General features: G+C 34.6%; 1 protein-coding gene across 1 annotated transcript in view; it reads right to left on the reverse strand.

Moving 5' to 3' along the window:
- LOC119578553 (protein unc-79 homolog) overlaps positions 1-15,000 on the reverse strand; it is a gene marked incomplete in the record, with an annotated part of 181,492 nt that overhangs the window by 90,053 nt on the left and 76,439 nt on the right. The window contains 8 exon segments of the mRNA XM_037926122.1: positions 115-300; positions 491-665; positions 789-997; positions 1,117-1,274; positions 2,880-3,028; positions 3,318-3,496; positions 6,544-6,658; positions 10,997-11,164. Of these exon segments, the coding sequence (XP_037782050.1) occupies positions 115-300; positions 491-665; positions 789-997; positions 1,117-1,274; positions 2,880-3,028; positions 3,318-3,496; positions 6,544-6,658; positions 10,997-11,164 (1,339 nt within the window).

Consider the following 15,000-nt stretch of genomic DNA (forward strand, 5'->3'; position numbering starts at 1 on the left):
ATAAAAATACTCAAAAATTGAAGTCTATACTTTCATATAATCTGAGAGATTAAAAATTACCATTTTTGTTCTTGTTAATTAAGGTCTTAACTGGATGTCAAGGTTTATGCTTACCTTGTTTCTCAACCGCACGATTAAGCATGTTGGCTGGTGCTGACATTGTCCTTTTGTATGGCCATTTTGTGCCAAGAGATCCAGAGAGAGTTCGAACACTTGCACTCTGAACCAAGGTCAATGCATCCTTTGCTTTGCTTAACTTTCTTTCAAAGACATCACTTGTCATGTCTGAATTTTTTAGGTCTGGAATATGAAATTGAGAAGGAATTAGTAATTTCTCCATACATCTACTCAACAGAAGCACACTCAGCAACCAAAGAGTTTTTAAAGTGGGATTTCATGCTTTGTAAAATCATATATCATTCAAACATAAATAGGGAAATTCTTTTATGAAACACAGAAAAATGTCACTGTACATCCTTAGATTTCTTACCTCTTGGGAATGCAATGTCTCCATATTTTTCAAGTGCAATCTGAGCTTCAAGATAAAGTGCATCAAATCGATTATAAAAGAATTCCCATGACAAGATTCTACGATCTGGAAGGCGTGAGCTCAATTGATGGAGGGCCTGAATGATCATAGGCCTGTCCATTATAACACTATCAAACTGGAAGAACAAAGAGGAAAAATGGTGCAAGGGTGAGGCAAAACAAGGAATGGATTTCATATATAGAAATAATGTACATATACTTAGGCACTCAAAATCACTTTCATCATACTCCATCATTACCTGCTGTTCTAAGCACCAACAAAGTGCTCGCAGGCCACAGTCTGGTAAAGTTGTCAAGTACAGAGAAGCACGCTGAGCTACTGCAACATTAATATCATCTAAAGATGCAATGAGGAAGCAAAATGCATGAGCAATAGCTGCCTGCAGTCCTGGACATTGTCGTACAGCAGATAATCCCAAAAACCGTCCGATGACAACCACCTTTTCAACTGAGAAGCAAAGAGGAATATTATCTTATCTACAAATAGCTGCTAGCAGAAACAGCATAAAGATTTTTACCTACGAAGTTACCAATAATGATGTTTGCAAATATTCTGGGTCAACTAACCTGCTTGAAATCGGACTTTCCAATCTTGATGGTTGAAATGGTTTTCACATAACTTCCAGAATATGTCTGAACCACATGGCAGAGTTACAAAGTGCAGCAGCAGTGAAACGCAGACCTCAGCAACATGTGACCATTCAGCTTCTATCAGTGACCACATGCTAGGAACAGAGTTGAATTGTAACAGTAAAGTGAAAAAAAAATTATTTACAGCATTAATGCTGTAATTACTCAAATTATCTCTTTCACTCCCAGTATTCCTATTCACCACGATCATGGTTTTCTTCATTATATACAGCCCTATTTGCCATGACTGTCCCAAACCTAAAAAAACAGCAGGCTTTTTTCATTTTCTCCTAGCTCTTATTTCTTGTGAACAGTGTGTGAATTAGTAACACTGGCATAGTATGGCACATTTCATCTAGCCAAATTCTCACCTTCTCCTCCCCCATTTTCCCCATCCACATACCTAGGTATTTTGTATCACTGAGCTACCTCCTGATATAGCATTATTTTTATTATTATGTCTAGATACTTTTCAATATATCTATATAGACAATCTAATTGCTTTGTATGATATAGATATGATTTTGCTTATATGTGTTTTATCTAGATGTTTTCAACTTTATTGATGCATTATGTATTTGAGATATGACAACAAAATATACATTTTCTGGAGTGTAAAATGGAGCCCTGGAAATGCCAGCAACCTAAATTTGAATAATCAGGCCTTTATAGCAAGCTGGGGGACAGATATGCTAGAGAGTTTGTAGTTATTAGGGTTAACCCTTTCCCTGTCAGTGTCATGGCAGTAAGCTGGAGTTTCCCATTTTCTGAACCTGTCAGTGCACTTTGTTTTTATATTTCTGAGAAGTTGGAACATCAACTTTCTCTAGATGCATTGTCAACCCTGAGATCCTTTTTTTGGGAGGAACTCTTTGTGAGAGTGCTAAGCTTCATGATACCAATGATGTATTCACTTGTAGTATCTAAAAAAAGATATTCAGGTTAATATGTTCCTATTTTCCCGAAGCTTCAATATCATAGTGACATTGTAACAGAATTCTAGTACATTATCATTATCTGAAAATTTGTGCTTTTCATATTCATAAGTTGATGTATATGATCAATCCATTTCCCTCCATTTATGAAAAGAAAGAACTTTAAACCATGGAAAATACCGACACTAGAAAAGATATTATCAGCTTTTGGTTACCATGATCATACTCAGATAAAAAAAATATACACCTGTATTAATTAATATATGTTTTATAACATATAACACAAAATTTATAAATCCAATTATTTTACCATATTTTGATAAATACCAAATTATATCTATATTTTCTTTCCTGACAGTATCAATATTAACATTTATATATAGAAAGTCATAGGCCGCGGTGGCCGAGTGGTTAGAGCATCGGACTCAAGACTGTTACAACGGCAATCTGAGTTCGAGGGTTCGAGTCACCGGCCGGCGCATTTTTCCCTGGGGCAAGGAACTTCACCTCGATTGCCTACCTAGCCACTGGGTGGCCAAGCCAGCCCAAGTCAGTCCCGGTCCCAGAACTGGGTAAATAGAGATGGTGACTCAATAAAAACACTGGGCGGAAGGCAACAGCAAACCACCGCTCTAAATTGCTAAGAAAATCATGGAAAATCCATGTTCGCCAATGTCCTTGTAGGACAGGGCACTTGCAAAAAAAAAATAATAATAAATAAAAAAATAGAGTCAATTCACTGACCAAAATTCAGGATGTACTCACATTTTGATACTTTTATTTTCTTGACACCAAATTAAAAACCCTCTGTGCTCATTTGCTGCATGAGCCATGGCTTCTCCATGAAGCACCAAGTATTTCAGACATTCACACATATGATAAACAACATCGCCATCTTCTGTTGTTTCCAGCCGCTGAAATGACCATTGAAAAAAATAATTATCAGATGAAAGTGTATTTTTCTTTCTTATAAGATACCAGATAGAATTGCAGTAGTCTATTCAAAAAGAAAGAAAATACTGGATCCAAGATCACTGGCAAAATGACACCAGGACATGGGATCACTACTACTTATGTTTTTCCAATAAGCCAGTCTGAACACATGAACTCTTCATTCACTGACCAGAGATAGATTCTCATCCTTACGTTAATATATCAAATATACAATCAAAGGCAAAAAAATCATATAGAAAGTCATCATACCTTCAGTATGGTGTATATGACTTGCAGGTGAGATGGTAGTTCTTCCATTTTAAATTTGAATTTGCCCTGTGAGGTAACCCAGAAAGAGTCAGATTCCTCATCACTATGTTGAGTTGTGTCAATCGGTTTATCATCTTCGTCTACCACACTTGGACGAGCAACATTTGCAGTTGCATGAGCTGAAAAGATGTTTTTTCTACATCATAAATAATTTTGCTTTTAGCAAAGTACAAAGAGGAATAGACTCTAAACTACAAATGTGATATTACATATCATCCACTTCTACTACTTCCTTTGTAATGCACATGAATTATTCTATTTAACAACCCAACTTGCTATTTACAAATAATTACCGAAATAAAAGAAGAAATATTAGAGCTTTCATTATCCAGTCTAATAAAATATTTTAAAAAAGAAGCACACCACAAAACTAAGCAAAGAACATACAGGTTTTGCTGGTGTTAATGTTAATGGTTGTGTTACAGTCCTACATCAATAATCTTTCCCAACATCCAAAGTAATTCCAGATGTACAGAAAATAGTTATGACAAAAGAGAAAACTTGAAACTCTCAAGCAGCAATCTATAAAATAACAACTTTAGAGAAAATATATGATATAAAATGCATAGTCTATAAATTTTCTGGAATTAGTCTGTGAACATGTGGTTTATTGATTCCATGGAACCACACTATCAACTCACACTGAAAACAAATTCCTAGCATATAAAAACTTTAGTTCTAAATACTTGCAATACGAGCACTCTACTATTGCAGCTTATATTATGCAAATTAGCGAGTAACTGCAGGATCAAATATTACATTCCAGAATGATGTTTAACTATATGAGTCAGGCTCGAGCAATAGAACACATTCAATTTATACAGAAAAGGAAAAGAGAAAGTCAAATAAAAACAAATAAGGAAGACTGATAATCATTCTTGAATTAAGAAACTATCACTTACCACCTGAAGAAACTGAGAAGTCAAGAGAGCAAGAATAAAAGAGGCAGAATTGAGATAACAGCAAGGATTACCTACATAAAATGTGCATACAAGCCATTCAAGGGAGAAAGTTCTTTTAAACCCTTATATTCAGATTAAAGAACAAAAGCAGTATACATGACAAAGAGTTCTCAAAGACATCACTGATGGTAATGAGAGGAGTTAAACTTCTTTTGCCATAGGGTGACAAATATATTAATTACAAAGTTGTAAGGTATGTAAATGGATTTAACCTTTGCAACTTATATCACCGGCAGTTAGAGAATTATATATAATCATTATATTAATTTAATTCACTTCTGAAAATATCATAATGCCCTGAAAATATCTGGATCCTAAACATTATTTTCCTATATCATTTACTAACAGGTGAAGCAGTGGATAAACAATTGCATATCTAAGACCTCTTTTCCTCCTGAGTCGACTCATCCATCACTGTTCTCATCATTCCCTGGAACAATTAACTAGCACCAATTTCTATTATTTTCTTTTAGCATTCTTTTTGGGTTATGTCATAAAAAAAAAGCATTGGGTAAATGTTCTGTCACTGTAGTTGTATTTTGTCCCCTTTGTTCGTACATAGATGGCTCTACAAGTGCTTAGTCACCAAAGGGACAGTTATTAGGCCTCCCTTATTTCACATAATTATCCCATACCTAAATATTTATTTATTTTTCTTTTTTGGGGGGAGAATTCTAATACTATAACAATTGTTGTTAATTAACATCATTATCACTACATTATTAAAAAATATAATATTAATAAAGTAAAAACTTTATACAGGGCATGCATACATGTACTCAAGGCATCAATACATTACAGGTGAAAACACATATATATAACATGTCTGTCTTGTAAAATGAATATTAAAACATCAGATCTCTTGCAGAATTAATATTCACAATTTTCTATTCCTAAAGTCATACAGAGCTTTTATCTACTTGCAAGCAAAGCAGAAAAAATAGAAGAAGGAAACAATAATGTTAAAGAAAAACATAGAGCTGTTTCAGGTATATTGTAATACACATCATAAAAAACGACAAAAAATACTTGAAAAATTTATGAGATGTTTTGAATTTTCTGAAGGAGTAAACTGTACACAGCATCTCTCTATACCATCAGTAAAATTTAATGCTTGCCTCTGAAAGCAAATATTTAAACTGCTTCAATTTATCTTGAACACTAATAAGAAAAATCACTGATTCCCCCATAGCTTCAAAACTACATCTGCTATAGCTATGGCATCACTTATATACAGACAAAAAGGGCAAAGTAAGGAAACAAATAGGGATGCCACTTTTGGTCAAACCATTCTTTTTGGGCCATTATTCTTCCACAGATATAAACTTCAAAATGTTCAAATTATAAATTGTAACTAACATTACTAGTCTAACCCTCTGACTGACAGTCAAGGTAAGAGTAAAGGTGAGGAGGGCAAAGGTACAAGGGAAGATGTAGGTAAGGATAAAGGTAAGGGTGAAGGTGAAGGTGAAGGAGAAGGTGAAAGTAAAGATGAAGATGAGGGTGAGGGTGAGGCTCAGGATATAAAGGTGATTGGGATTGATGAGGGTAAAGATAAATAGATGTGTGAAGGTGAGGATGATAGTCAGGGTGAAAAAAAGGGAGAGGGTGAGGATCTGGGTAAAACGTGTGGGTGAAACAGAAGGTAAAGGTGTGGGTGAAGATATGGGTGAGGGTGAGGATCAGGGTAAAGGTGAGAGTGGATATGAAGGTGAGAGTGAGGGCAAAGGTAGAGGTTAGGCTCAGGTTAGGGTTAATGTGAGCATGAGGGTGAGGGTGAGGGTTCTATCATCTTCCAAATACAAATATCACTTATAATAACTTAAGCTTTTGCAGTGCCCATCACATATATTGAACACAAATCATTTTTGTTTACTTTAAAGGACAACATGCCATACTGTTTTACTTTTAAGACTGCCTCACCTAAATAATTCAAACTAATAACACAACATATGCAGGACATTTCAGGGTAAATAACTCCATTTGTTACAATTGATATCATTGGTGTTACATGCTGTCTGTTTTATTTTGCTTCTAAATTACCCCCTGTCTAAAAGGAATGGCTGGGGTTACCATCCACTGGTGGCGAGGGATTTGAACGCAAGCAAGCAAGATTGCTAGACGAGATCTCTACTGCTGCACCACACAGTATAGTTACATCTACAAAATATTAAGAAATAATTGAGAATTCAAAATGAACTTACCAACATCTTCTTCAGTCAGTGTCACAGCTCTTGCTACTGCTTTGACCACATGCTCCTGTGGTATATTTGCAGCGATGTCGAGTTCACCAACTGTCTCCACAGTTGCAGTTACAATCTAAATATCAATGTATTTTATTGCTTTAGTCAAAATTCCATGGCACCAGTTCTTAAATCATAATGCAAAGTTTACATCTGCAGTACCAATAAGAAAATACATATTCATGAGAGTTGGTTCTACAAAAACATAAATATAAATATATAATTATAAAATAGAGTATACAGGTGTGTGTGTGTGTGTGTGTGTGTGCGTGTGTGCGTGTGTGCGTGTGTGTGCGTGTGTGCGTGTGTGCGTGTGTGTGCGTGTGTGTGCGTGTGTGTGCATGTGTGTGCGTGTGTGTGCGTGTGTGTGTCTGTGTGTGTGTGCGTTTGTATATATACATATCTATATATATATATATATATATATATATATATATATATATATATATATCATCATCAATAACGGTATGCTCATGTTTGAGCAGCCGTGGACCTCTCCACCATCCTTCGCCACTCAATTCGATCTTATGCTTTTCTTTCCACTTGTACCATCGACAACCCGCAAATATCTTTGATGTTGTCGCTCAGTCTTGTCTTCGGTTTGCCTCTTCCTCTGTTTCCTATCACCATCCCTGTCAGCAAGTTTTACTCAATACTTTTACTTCTCATCACATGACCAATAAACTTTAATTTCCTCCTGTTCAAGATGTCCAACAGCCGGTCTTTACAATTTATTTTTCTCAGCACTTCATCATTCCTTTTCTTCTCTGTCCAGTTAATACATAGTACTCGTCTGTAACACCACATTTCAAAACTATTGATCTTTTTCTTGTCTATCTTCTTCAGCACCCAACACTCAGAACCATATGATGCAATTGGGAAAACTAATGAGTTCAATAACCTCAGCTTTGTCCGCAAGGTAATGCTTCGGTCTTTCCAGATGTTATTGAGAGCAACTGTGGCATTTTTGGCAATGGTAATTCTTCTTTTTATCTCCGGTGAATCATCATATGTATTAGTTAAAACAGCTCCAAGATAAGTGAACTCTTTCACATTTTCCACAATCATTCCATTGATTGTAACATGTTCTTCATTGTTCATTGCCGGTTATCTTTGAATCTTCATGATCTTAGTTTTCTTGGCATTAAGAAACAAGCCAGCCTTTTCGCTTGCTTCTCTAACTTTATCTAGTAGTTGTTGTAGTTCAGTGATACTGCTGGCAATTAAAACTATATCATCGGCATACCTTAGATTTGATATTTTGTATCCTCCAACCTCTACAGTTCCTTCAAAATTCTCCAGAGCACCTCTCCTAATTGTTTCAGATTATATGTGAAAGAGGTGCAGAGACAGAATGCAACCCTTTCGCACTCCTTGTTTGACTTCGAACCATTCTGTTAACCCATAAGTGGTTCTTACAGTTGCTTGTTGTTGGTCATACATGGCTTTTATTAGTTGGATGATGTGTTTTGGAAACTTCATATTGTTCGTGTTATTCCAGAGGATATCATGATCAACAGTATCAAAAGCTTTCGAGTAATCGATGAAACACAGGTATAGGTCTTTCTGATGTTCTCAGTTTTTCTCTATGATCAATTTCAGATTTAGAATCTGGTTTCTGGTACCTTTTCCAGGGCGAAAACCTGCTTGTTCGTCTGCAATTTCTTCTCTTAATTTCAACTTCATTCTTTCAGCAATAATTTTCAACAAAATTTTGCTGCTGTGACTTATTAATGCAATTGTCCTGTTATTGTTGCATTGGAGTGCATCACCTTTTTTAGGTATGGGAGCAAAGACTGATTTTACCCAGTCTTCTGGCCATCTTCTTTCATTCAATATTTTTGTACAAAGTTTGTATTAGAAGTATTCAACACCCTCGCCAGTATTCCTGATTAGCTCCGCTGTTATTTCATCCATTCACGGGCTCTTGTTATTCTTTCATTACTTTATGGCTTTTATAACTTCGTCTAGCAGTGGCGGTGGTTCATCTTCGTTGTCATTGAGTCTAATTAATGTTGTTGTTAGATCTTTATTCTCTTTGTATAGGTTGGAACAATATTGATTCCATCTATCTTTGACTTCTTTTCCATCACATAAAACAAGTCCATCTTCAGTTTTGATAGTGTCCACTGTAGGTTTAAATTTTCGTGTGATGTTTCGTACTCCTTGGTAGAGTTCTTTAGTTGTCTTATTGATAGAACAGTTTTCAATTCTCTGGCAATGTTCATTTAAATATTTTTCCTTATCTCGTCGCAATAATCTTTGAATTTTTGTATTTTGTTTTTTGTAAATTACTTCTTCAACTGGATTATTGATACCCTTTGATTTTAGGCATCTTCTTGTTTCAATTTCACTTAGTGTTTTTTCAGATATCCAGGGGGAATTTGTCTTTTTCTTTTTGGCGATAGTTTCTTAAGCAGTGCTCAGCAAGAGTTCTTTTCCTTCTTCCCACAACTCATTTGGTGTTTTATCATCTTCACATTGATTGAGTACTTCAAATTTGTTTGACACTGTAATTCTGTAATTGTTATCAAGAGTTTTGTAGTCGAGCTTTAGAGGTGGTGTTGGACGCTCCATCTTTTTGAGTCTTATTTTAAAGTCGATAGTTAGTAGTTGGTGGTCACTGTTGCAGTCGGCACCAGGTCTTGTCTTGGCATTTTTTATGCAACTTTTCCATTTTTGGTTCAACACAATGTAGTCAATTTGGTTGCGTGTTCTTTTGTCTGGTGAAAACCACGTGTACAAGTGTCTTGGGTGGTGTTGGAACAATGTATTGGCTATAACTAGATTATTTGTACTACAGAATTCAATAAAATCTTCACCTCTTTCATTTATATCTCCAAGGCCGAATTTTCCACAGGTGTCATTTTTTAGATCATTTTTGCCTACTTTGGCGTTGAGGTCTCCCATGATTACTTTTACATCTCTGTTAGGGATTGTGTCTAAAGTTTCTTGGAGAGTGTTATAAAAATTTTCCATTTCTTCATCACCTGTAATGTTGGTTGGTGCATAGCATTGTATAATACTAATGTTATGAGGTTTTGTTTGTATTCTTTTAAAATGCGATCATTTATTGGGCTGTACCCAATTAGTGCATTTGCAGTTTTTGTAGTGAGAATCATAGCAACTCCGTGACTATAATTTCCTTCTTCTTTTCCAGAAAAAAGAACTGTCTTGTTTTCTTTAGTTTTGAAACTTCCATTACTTTTCCAATTGGTCTCACTTATTCCTAGTATTTGAATGTTGTATCTATCCATTTCGTTACAGACAGTATGTAATTTACCCATCTCTTTAATTTTCCTTACGTTCCACGTTCCGATTTTTAATGTGTTTCTTAATTGGACATGTTTTCTTTGTCTTCTTTGTCTTCCAGATGCATATTTAACATTGTCAGCCTGGTTGCCCACTGAATAACACGCCCCTTGATAACCCACGTGACGGGCGATGTGGTATGAATTATCATTTCTGTATTTAATCATTGGCATAGAGGTTTTTCAGGAGAAAAGAAAAGTTGAGTGGAATCCCCCAGGCTCCTTCTCAACTCGCAGTCTCCAACTAACTAGGAGGAACTATCTCTGCTGCTATAAAACAGTTACACTGTAATACACCAGACATATTATTTGGTGAAACCAGTAATCAGTAGAACCGAAGGTGTTTTCACCAGATATCCACAGCCTTGCTGCCGAATGTTTCACCGCAACCCTGGCATAGGGAGCTAATAGGGTGCTATCCTTGTTCAAGGGAACCCCCCCATATATATATAATATATATATATATATATATATATATATATATATATATATATATATAATATATATATATATATATATATATATATATATATATTATTATATATATATATTTATTATATATATATATATTTATATAATATTATATATATATATATATATATATATATAATAATATATATATATATACTTTATATATATGTATATATATATATATATATATATATAATATATATATATATATATATATATAATATATATATACACACATACATATACATATACAAATATATTCCCTGTGTGTGTCTGAGTGAACAAGTCAGTGAACGAGTGTGTGTGCGTATAAGTAAATATAAATATAAATATATATATATATATATATATATATGTCTATATATATATATTATATATATATTATATATATATATATATATATATATATATATATATATATATATATATATATATATATATAATATAAATATATATATACATATATATATATTTACTTATACACACACACACACACACACACACTCACACACACACACACACACACACACACACACACACACACACACACACACACACACACACACACACACACACACACACACACACACACATATATGAAAGGATGAAACATTGAAATAATGCTTGATTACCTGTGGCATATTAACCATCATGGAAATAAGGCCTCCTTCCTTAGAAGGAGGGTGTACACCAGGTTTTGGTGACTGAGAGGAAGCTACAGTAGGAGGATCCTGGGAGGATAACTCAGGACTCTTATTTGCTTGTGAAGAGTCCATCTCTTGTGGGATGATATCAGCAACCTGGGATTTAGACAAACATAATCAAAATAAGTGAAATATTTGGTCTTAAATATAGGACATTCGAAGTGGGAAAAAGGTCTGCCTCTCTCTGTATGTTACTAAACATAAAATATATTTCTTCTTCAGAACATAATTTTTAATCCTTGAACTGCAAAATGTAGATATATATACCGAGATTTAATTTCCATTACAAGCAAAAAAGCAGAATGAACTTTTAGCCACAAAAAATATCTCTCTAAATGCAAACTGAAGTCATACTTAAATGAGGCAGGAGATGCATAGATGTTACCCATTCTTTTTTCTAAGGAACAATGGTGATTTATGTAAGAAAAAATCCATTCTTCTCTTGGGATAATAATGCAGTGATTAGAACATCTGGTTTTAAGAAATATGCAGTAAAAGGATTAAAAAGTATACCAAGAGATGCTAGAAACTAATGTTTCAGAACAAGACTTTATATTAAAATTACTAATTAAAAAAAAGCAAAAAAAGAAAATTATACTGTACTTTCCTTATCAGTGTTCTGGAAATGTTCCAAGCAGTAACTCTTCATTCATTAAGGAAGAGTAGATATACATTATATACATTTACTCTCTTTAAAAAACTGTGAACATTTCTGTTTTGACTTCAGTCAATGTATATATCAATTTGCTATAGTGTGCAGTTTTTTTTTTTTATGTATATATCAATTTGCTATAGTGTGCAGTTTTTTTTTTATGTATATATCAATTTGCTATAGTGTGCAGTATTGAAACAATCATCAAACACTATACACCTAATAACTTGGGGAAAATGAAAGGGCAACACTATGCTACATAAGTGGGATCAACTTACACTTAGTTGATATAAACACATGGTGCAAATCTACATTAGATCAGCTGATAAGTTTACAGTGTTTTTACTAGAATCAAAATGTAATCAAAACAAGAGCTCTGAGTAAACCTATTATGACATTTTTTCTAATGTGGTAGCTCTAATAATCTGTGGGATGTGGTGGCTCTAATAATTTGTGGAAGACTTGAAAGTTTCTTTTGCATATTTTTTGTAAACATTAAAATAACTTCATTGTTCATTCTAAATATAAGAGAAATCTAGTCAAACACAAATTTTGTGTGAATTTAAAATAATTAACATTACCCTGGGATTAAAAAGGGCCAATACCATTAGCATTCAACTGGTTGGCAAGTAAAAAAACAAGTTAACTAAATAATGGAAGTGACTGTCAAATAAATCATCTACAATGTTTCTGGGGAGGGTAACAAAAAGTCATCACTCATCTCATAGCCCCAATTCATTTCACAACTTGTAATATTGTATTTTCTTCCCTGTGTTATGCATTACAGGGCTAAGAGGGCTTTACACCAAATTAACTAAACTGAGACTATCACTGCATCTACAAAAGAAAAGTAATAAAAAGAACAAGGTCACTCCAAAATTATATATAAACTAAAATATTTGAATAATATATATATATATATATATATATATATATATATATATATATATATATACTATATATATTTTATATATATATATATATATATATATATATATATATATATATATATATATATATATATATATATATATATGTATATATACAAACACACACACACACACAACCACACACACACACACACACACAACCACACACACCACACACACACACACACACACACACACACACACACACACACACACACACACACACACACCACACACACACACACACACACACAACACACAAACACACAAACACACAAACACACACACACACACACACACACACACACACCATCATATAATACCAGGTAGAAAGCCATGTCCTTGCCAATAGGGTGATGGGAGAGCTATGTGGACAGCTTTCCTTTTCATTGTTAGTTTTCAAATAAGCTTTCAACATTCACTTCAGCTTAACCTTACTCCTCATTTTACAATGCTATAAACATATTTCCATGCTAATATTTTTTGTTTAAATCTAAGTACATTTGAGTAATTTTTCAGTTGGTTACCATTTGGTGTTGTAGAGTTTGGAGGGCATTTCTCTTGTAAATTAAGAGTGGTTCCCCGTGGTTTTCTGGAAACTTTCTCAAGATTTCAGTCTGTGTAGGGTGAACCTTGGATATGTTTGGCCTTTTCTGTTTTGGCCAGTGCTTCCCTTCCTTATGGTGGATGTGCAATATCCAGCAGTTTATGATATTTGCTTACATGGGTAGGTGAGTGACTATGACAATTTTGTGAGTCCTGTTTAGCTCAGTGTTGACTTTATTTAAATGGGATAATACATACTAGTGCTCTGCATTCTGCTGTGGGGTATTGATATGCTGTTGCTAAGAGTTTCTGTGGTATTGCTTCTCATCTAACTCTTTCTATTTTTTATATAAAATACACTTTCATTAGGTTGAGAACATCAGTTATGTGAGTCCTGTTTAGCTCAGTGTTGACTTTATTTAGATGGGATAATCCACACTAGTGCTCTGCATTCTGCTGTGGAGTATTGATATGCTGTTGCTAAGAGTATCTGTGGTATTGCCACTCGTCTGACTATTTATATTTTTTTGTATATAATACCCTTTCATTATGTTGAAAACATCAGTATGTGTTGCTGTTGCTGATAAGGATATAGCTTGTTTTGCAATGCAGGTTTCAGATAAACTGGCATGTTGTGTTTTGTGGCTGATCATTAATAGAAATGTTAAATAATGTTTGAACTAGTACTGATCAAGGTAATATATATATATATATTTTTCATGTGCCCTGTCCCACAAGGACGTTGGCAATCATGGATTTCAATGATTTTCTTGGCAATTTAGAGCGGTGGTTTGCTGTTGCCTTCCGCACGGTGTTTTTATCGAGTCACCATCTCTATTTACCCGGATAGCGGACAGGCAGGCAATCGAGGTAAAGTTCCTTGCCCAAGGGAACAACGCGCCGGCCGGTGACTCGAACCCTCAAACTCAGATTGCCGTCATGCTAGTCTAGAGTCTGATGCTCTAACCACTCGGCCACCGCGGCCTATCTGGTAATAGTACACTCTTCTAAGCTCTCATCTACTTCTCCTTCTGTCTATTCTTACATTTCTTGTAAAGTATTTATGTAATAGACTTTCTATTGTTTTTTAAAATCTGTTGTTAACATACAAACTTGGTTGGTGTGAGGTTGAGTTGTTCATCCTTCTATGGAGATAAACTTTGTAGGTTATGTGAAAAGTGGAATCTTCATGCTACAGAATTTGTTTGTTAGCAGTGCTGAGGAGTTCTGAGGTTTCTCAGGCAGTTGTTATGGATGAGAATTTCACTGAGGATATTGTCAATTCCTGAAGTCTTGTTGACTTTTTTCTGTAGTTCATCCAGTGTGAAGGGTTCTCTAGTAATTACAGTGTTAAACTGGAAAGCACATTTATGCTGATCACTCATTTCTTTTGGCTCAGTTGTCACTCACTATATAAAATATGGCATTTGAGCCAATATCCTCTATGACAGTCAAGTCATCAGAGTTTGGTTTACACTCATGTTTCATTAGCAAGTCCTTAGAGTATCTAATTCAGCATTCCCAAGGGATGAGACGTTAAGCCAATTTCTTGTATTTTTAGCTGTTCTAAGGTTTCCTTTAAAAAAGGTAACACCAGCACTCTCTGTGGAAAGGAACTGGGGACCCTACCACGTACTCACTCCAAGAGCATCACAACATGAAAACTACAATTAAGTATCATGCTGTGAGCACAGCGGTTCAGACATGAACCTACCGTTAAAAGAAGAAAACTGATGCTTACAGTAGAGATTTCTAACCTTTACCTTTGCATTTTGGGGTCCTGTAAATGGGTTTTCTGATGGCTT

This window comes from Penaeus monodon, chromosome 11, assembly GCF_015228065.2.
Source record: "Penaeus monodon isolate SGIC_2016 chromosome 11, NSTDA_Pmon_1, whole genome shotgun sequence".
NCBI lineage: Eukaryota > Metazoa > Arthropoda > Malacostraca > Decapoda > Penaeidae > Penaeus > Penaeus monodon.